Genomic DNA, 7,163 nt, shown 5'->3' on the forward strand with positions numbered 1-7,163 from the left:
TCTGGATCTCCCTGGAGGTGATGGTGGAGCGCTTGTTGTAGTGAGCCAGACGGGAGGACTCGCCGGCGATGCGCTCAAAGATGTCGCTCACGAACGAGTTCATGATCAGCATGGCCTTGGACGAGATGCCGGTGTCGGGGTGGACCTGCTTCAGGACCTTGTACACGTAGATGGCGTAGCTCTCCTTCCTGGTCTTCCTCTTCTTCTTGCCGGTCTTGGAGACGCTCTTAGAGACGGCTTTCTTTGAGCCCTTCTTCGGAGCCTTAACTGGATCAGGCATCTTCAACTTCGTAATAGTTCTCAACGAATAAGTCTGAAGCGATGAGGCGGCAGATTTCTATGCGCTTGATGTAAATGAGACTGTGCTGTTCCTCATACAGGATTGGCTGAAATTTAAACAAGACTGCGCATGCGCCACACAAGAAATAATTAAACATCTCTGTGAGAAGGAATAAAGATGTGAAGGTCAAAAGATAAACACAGTAACACAGATTTAAGTTTATTTATTTTAGCGGTGGAGAAAGTATTCAGATACTTTAATTCACTAAAAGTACTAATATCACACTATGAAATATGTCCTGTGACTGTTATATTATTATATATTCCTATATTATTGTTATTAGTTCTCATGTATTCGTGTAAAAGCAGGATTCTACTGTTGTAGTTGTTACGGTGGAGCTCATTTTCAAATATTTTGTATCGGCTGCAAACAGCAATTATTTTCATTATGGGTTAACCTGGTTGTTTGGTTTGTAAAAAATCTGAAAATAGTAAGAAATACCACCCAGAGCCCAAAGCGACAATTTCACAATGCTTTTCATGTCCAACCAAGAGTCAAAACCTCAAAAAAGTACAAGGTAAATCAATAAAGCAGCAAATACTGAAGTTTAACCATGAAAACTTTGGCCTATTAGCTTAACTTAAATATAGCTGCCAAATTATTTTCCAGCCAATCATTTCAGCTCTGCTTGTAAAAACTATTGGGTAGTTTAAATTATAACAAAACTTTTAATACCTAAGTAACTATTAATAAAGATCTCAAATAATTGTAGTGAAGTAAAAACTACAATATTCCTCCCTGATAAGTAGTGGGCAGAAGAAAAAGGTGCCATTCAAGAAAATTCTTAATAAAGTGCTTAATGAGTAAATGTACTGAAGTTACACACTGTGTGCCTGAAAGAGTTTGGTAGGCTGTAATACTAATATTGATCATATCCACATGGGTAGGGCTGTAATTCAGTACTGATACATTCATGTAGGTACAAGGGAACAATATGTGATATTAGGATATAAGTGGGTTACAATGTGGGACTTTAAAATAAAGATATTCAAATTGTGACATTTCTCTCCAGGACAGCAGCTGCGTTATTAATGATACTGGTTCAGTTACTTTAGTATGGATTGTGAAAATAGTTAATATCACCCTACTGTAATATAATAAATGAAGTGGTTGTAAACTGATGTAATTTAAATTGCACACAATGTCCTAGAACAGCATGTTGAATGTTGATTATTAAATGTATAATTCCCATTTGTGGCGGTGCTACAGTAATGATGGTATGAGCCAAATGTTTGGCAGTGTTTGCCCACCTGCTCAGCTGTCTCATGCACAGATGTAGGTCACCAGACTCTGCAAACAGTTTGATGAACACTGACAAATACTTCAGCCCAGTTCTTCTAGTATATCAAACATTCACATACACATGCACAACAAGTGAATATCAATGAATGCCAGAAGCTGTTTAGTTTAAGTCAAGAAAGAAGTTTTGGTAAACAGTGCAAAATATACAAAGCAACCAACTGCATTCAACAATACTTTTTATTATATTTTATATCCAAGGAGGATAGGTAAGTTTTCCTTGAATGTGATGTCTTCAAAGAAACTTTTTTTAATTCTAACATCCTGCAAGACCAGACAGGAGGCTATATTTCATGCCGGATGTCCCACATCTGGTTCAGAACTTGAAGAGTGCCCTGGTTGGTGGACAGACATTTCTGCAAGCTCCAGCAGCCTGCTTATCGCTCCACTCTCTGCTCAAAATCAGTCCTGCTGAAAACAAACAAAACAACAACACACACATATAGTTGATTTTGGACAGCCTTGCAAATTAAATCTCAGCTGTTTGACAGCTGGAACTTGAGGCTTACTTTATCTAGGTGTTCATACACCTGAAACAAATGCCTATTCAGACAAGAGACTGTTAGTTTAAAGTTCAATGTGTCACCAGCAGTGTACATGTGCTACTTTCATCATAATTCTGAATCACTACAGTATCGCGTTTTTACCTTTATTAGTCACAGGGAGCCATTAACATGAGGAGTTGTGTGCAAAATAATTAATTGTATTCTATCTAACAGATGTCCAAAATATGACCTCTGTCATCATATGCCACTGATCTTATTACCCGTCACCGATGCACTGTCTAACAAACACTGTGTGTAATGACTGAATTAACCAAGGAACAACCTCGCTAGATACAAGCTAGCCAAGTTATCTAGCTGAGATAGCTAACTTACCGTTCATCGTAATCACGTGTAACGTTACTACTACTATACTGAGTTACAACAAATCTAATAACCAAAGATAAACGATGTATGCTAACTAACTAATAACTTTACATTTGAGGTAAATATTGGCAAACTGACATCTTGGTATGGTCACGTTAGCTGGTTAAGTGTTAACGTTACTCACGTTAACGTTAGCTAGCTGCAATTACATAATCTAACAGTTAATATCTTCCGATAAACCTTGACTAAAACTGGCTACATAAAATACCACTATTGACAAGATTCATGAGAGGACAGATAAGTAGTTAAAATGTCAACAAATGCAATAATTTCATCAACTTACCAGGCAGCGTACTTCAGAAACATTGAAATGAACGTGGCTCAGCGCTGCCCCATGACGCGCGTTACTTCCGCATTCCACAGTTCCAACAGAAGTCAATTGGAGTGTCGTAACTCTCTTATTTAACGGCCCTGGACGGTGCCAAACGCAGCTTTCCTGAAGCCCCTCCCTCATTGTATACTTTGGAGAACAGTAAAAATCTGAGTATGTACAAAAGTATGTGAAAAACATGCTCTATACAGGAACTGTGATACATGGTGATTGCCATCCGCATTAGACCAGACAACAGGATGGCTGAATACATCACTCACATGCCTTACACCTGCTGCTGTGAGGGAATTGGAACGAGAGTTACGCATTGTAACCAGCCCCAAAAACGAACAGAGCAGGCGGGAGAGTGGAACAACACACACACACACACACACACATCACGGCAACGGGGTGTGTGTGAAAAAACTCAAGCACAAGTACAAGCACACATAGACGCACACTGCGGGCTTATGTTGAGGGAACAGTAAGGACGGTTGTGGCATATGCTGATGACATCACTGTTGTTGCTAATAATCAAAATGAAATGGGTATAATAAATGAACACCTCCAATTGTATGAAGATGTATCTGGTGCAAAATTAAACCAAAACAAAACAGAAGGAGTTTGGTTTGGAAGGGATGACACCCGCCCTTTGATTAATGTACAAGATAAAAATGATATGACGGTTTTAGGTGTTAAAATATGTAATAAAAACAGTTACGAACACAACTGGGATGATAAAGAAAAGGAAATAAAAGAGGAACTACAGAAATGGGTTAATAAATCACTCAGTTATAAAACCAGAATTTTAATAATAAAGACATTTGTTTTATCTAAATTATTGTTTTTAGCAACATTTTATCCTCCCAAAGATCAGGCATTAAAAAACAAAAAATAAACTAGCAGTAAATTTTATATGGGGAACCACCAGGGAAGTCACAACAAGGAACTTGCTGTACAAAAGTAAAAAAGATGGAGGCCTTGGCGCCATAGATATGGCTTTAAAACTGAAGGCAACTTTCTGTAAGAACATCGCTCTAAGCATTAAAAGGAAAGCGATGTGGATCGGAGAAGCTTGAGCTGGACTAAGAAAAAGGGACGTGCAAGATGCTCTGTTCCATATTATAAACTTCTATATAGTGATTTTGTGACTAAAGTCGATTGGAATGTCAAGTAAATATATTTATTCCCTAGTGAGTGAAAACTGGTCCCATACAAACATTAGATGAAACTGAAGCCCAGGTGTGTATTAAAAACACTTTTAATAAGAACATTTCTGAAAGTAAGCGAGATGTCATGTGGCTTGTGTCAGTTGGCAGATTAGCAGTCAGAGCAGTTGTCAAATGGAGCTGCTTTGTAACAACTAAAAAGTGTCCTATTGATGACTGTGATGAAGATTCAACTGTTGAACACCTACTCTTAAAATGCCAAAGGTCTAAAGATGTGTGGGGGGAAATGGCAGGTTTTGGTTTCAATATAAATGTAAATTATAATGCAGTGATGTAGTCAGTATTTCTAGAAAAACTACCCAGGTTGCACCATGATTTTTTTTTTGGTCAATAATTTGTACTGTGGTAACAAAAATATGGAAGACGAGATGTGCAGTGGTCCTTCACCAAGTCAACATCCCAAGTGATGTTGTACTTAAACAGAACTGAAAAGGCAAAAAACACTGGACATCAGACAAAAGAAACGCACTCCATGAAACTTTAACCTTTAATAAGCTGTATCTTACTAAGAGAACCTGTTGTATTTTATTAGATTATTGTGTTCAATTTATGTATTATTGTTGATAGTGAACAAAACTGTTATTTGATTGTATTATTGTTAAATATCCCTGTTTGAATAATTTAATAAAGTATATTAAAAAGCATTAAGGACGGTTGTTACGCATTGTGGCAGTACAACTGGAGCGCAACTAAGACAGAAAGAGCCCCAACAGCCCGTGGCAGGAGGAGCCTTACCGGCTCCTTTACAGGGAAGCCTATGTGTGCGTAATGTGTCCCGAGCCAGCAGCGTCGCGCCTGGTCTCCAGAACATTCAGTACCGAGTGTGTTAGAGAAAACCCCGATGCATCGCGTAAATAGAAGCGGATAAAGGGGCAGGGTGAAGCCCATGATGCCGCTGTGCAAATATCCTCCACAGCCATCCCGCTGAACAGCGCTGTGGAGGAGGACACGGCTCTTGTCGAGTGCGCACGGATGCCGGGTGGGGGGTCCTCCCCAGCCGCAACGTACGCCTGTGTGATGGCCTCACACAACCAATGAGCCAACCGTTGTTTTGACAGAGACTTGCCTCGTGAATGCTCTCTGTAGTGAACAAACAGCTGTTGAGTTTTCCTGAGGGCAGCCGTGCGCTCTACATAATGAGACAACGCGCGCACCGGGCAGAGACGATGAGATGCTTCCTCCGCCTCGTTTCGATGAGGAGGAGGGAAAAACCCTTCCAGGGAAATAATCCGTGACCTGAAGGAGCTAGTGATTCAGTTATTGTGTTCAATTTATATATATATATATTTACATTAAGGGGAGCCTTAAAATAAGTTTAGAGAGAAATTTTTATAGTATTTGGTTAAAGTAGGAAAATGCTAGATTAGTATGTTTAGGGTAAGACACCCCTGGTCGCTGTGTCCCTTTATGGTTGATCTATGTATGTAAGTTAGATGACACTGGATAGCCCCTTTAGCCAACTAGCAGAAAACTATCAGAAAGTGAGTTAAATTCTGAGGTTAGAAGCTCACATGACTAACTAGCTAGCTGGCATGCACATATTTTACATCAGCAACTCAAGTTCCAGCAACCTGACTATTATTTGTCTGAGAAATAAATTATAGGAAAGCTAATAACATAATAAGGCAAGTTTACATCTACAACATAAGTCATCTTATGTCTCTTAATCCTCTTGCTTTTAAACAGCTTTGTAGTTTTTTCGGTTACAACGACAGGTGTCACGTCAACAATAACGTAAGTTAGTTAACGGTAGCCATTTATTTTACTTTGTTTTGCCTTAAGCATGACTTAAACAAGACAACGAATCTTTAAAAACTTGAAATTAATTTGTCAACTGATCAAAAAAAAAAAAACCAAACAACTAAAATATATATTTTGTGTCAGCAAAAGGGGGAGTGTTATTGAAGAAAGTGTCTCTTTAGTTTGAGATGTGTGGCTCTTAAAAGAGCCGTTGTGTTTGTGGTTGTGGTTGTTTACTTCTTGGCGGGCTTCTCGGTCTTCTTGGGCAGCAGGACCGCCTGGATGTTGGGCAGCACGCCGCCCTGAGCGATGGTCACTCCGCCCAGCAGCTTGTTGAGCTCCTCGTCGTTGCGGACGGCCAGCTGCAGGTGACGGGGGATGATCCTGGTCTTCTTGTTGTCGCGGGCGGCGTTTCCGGCCAGCTCCAGGATCTCAGCGGTCAGGTACTCCAGCACCGCCGCCAGGTACACGGGGGCTCCGGCACCGACGCGCTGGGCGTAGTTTCCTTTACGCAGCAGTCTGTGGACACGGCCGACGGGGAACTGCAGCCCGGCGCGGGAGGAGCGGGTCTTTGCCTTTGCTCTGGCTTTGCCTCCGGTTTTACCTCTTCCAGACATCGTTAGATCTTTCTAGAGTAGAGACTCAAAGAAAATGTGGCCCCGACAGCCAAAACCCTCCTTTATATGTCCGCGCAGCGCGCGGGACGGTTCTTCCAGACCAACCAGGAAAGAGGCTTCCTGCAGAGCAGCAGAGGGCGGCCCGCTCTGCGTTTAGGCGGAAAGTTTGAACGGATTTTCCGCCAATAAGCGGCGGAGATTCAGGCGGTGGGTCGCTCCTCTAGGCGGTGCTGAGCTCCAGCAGGGGCCCCTCACCAATCAGGAGCCGGAGGCCTGAAGCAGCGTCACCGCTTCACAGCCGGTCCCGCAGTTTAAGAGCAGCGCGGCTCCTCTCTTCACTACACTTTTCTCCTGTTGAGAGAAACGAGACGCGATGGCCAGAACCAAGCAGACCGCCCGTAAATCCACCGGAGGAAAAGCTCCCAGGAAGCAGCTGGCCACCAAGGCTGCCCGTAAGAGCGCCCCGGCCACCGGCGGAGTGAAGAAGCCCCACCGCTACAGGCCCGGTACCGTGGCTCTCCGAGAGATCCGCCGCTACCAGAAGTCCACCGAGCTGCTGATCCGCAAGCTGCCCTTCCAGCGCCTGGTGAGGGAGATCGCTCAGGACTTCAAGACCGACCTGCGCTTCCAGAGCTCCGCCGTCATGGCTCTGCAGGAGGCCAGCGAGGCTTACCTGGTCGGCCTCTTCGAGGACACCAA

The 7,163-nt window shown here is 42.5% G+C and overlaps 3 protein-coding genes across 3 annotated transcripts in view; 1 reads left to right on the forward strand and 2 right to left on the reverse strand.

The window, feature by feature from the left end:
• Nucleotides 1–291, reverse strand: part of LOC123962829 (histone H2B 1/2-like) — a 665-nt gene extending 374 nt beyond the window's left edge. Inside the window, exon 1 of the mRNA XM_046039222.1 lies at nucleotides 8–291. Coding sequence (XP_045895178.1) covers nucleotides 8–280 — 273 coding nt within the window. The 5' untranslated portion in view covers nucleotides 281–291. The remainder of the gene's footprint in view (nucleotides 1–7) is intronic.
• A 5,747-nt stretch (nucleotides 292–6,038) lies between these two features.
• On the reverse strand, nucleotides 6,039–6,505 carry LOC123962828 (histone H2A-like). Its single transcript, XM_046039221.1, has one exon. It carries the CDS (start codon nucleotides 6,462–6,464, stop codon nucleotides 6,081–6,083), a length of 384 nt encoding a protein of 127 aa, XP_045895177.1. The 5' UTR covers nucleotides 6,465–6,505; the 3' UTR covers nucleotides 6,039–6,080.
• Nucleotides 6,506–6,805: 300 nt separating this feature from the next.
• On the forward strand, nucleotides 6,806–7,161 carry LOC123963053 (histone H3-like; the record flags this gene model as incomplete). The annotated part of the gene is made up of 1 exon (XM_046039575.1): nucleotides 6,806–7,161. A coding segment is annotated over exon 1 (324 nt), but the record flags the coding sequence as incomplete, so codon positions are not given.
• Nucleotides 7,162–7,163: the final 2 nt, after the last annotated feature.

Source organism: Micropterus dolomieu, linkage group LG23 (genome assembly GCF_021292245.1).
Source record: "Micropterus dolomieu isolate WLL.071019.BEF.003 ecotype Adirondacks linkage group LG23, ASM2129224v1, whole genome shotgun sequence".
Taxonomy (NCBI): domain Eukaryota; kingdom Metazoa; phylum Chordata; class Actinopteri; order Centrarchiformes; family Centrarchidae; genus Micropterus; species Micropterus dolomieu.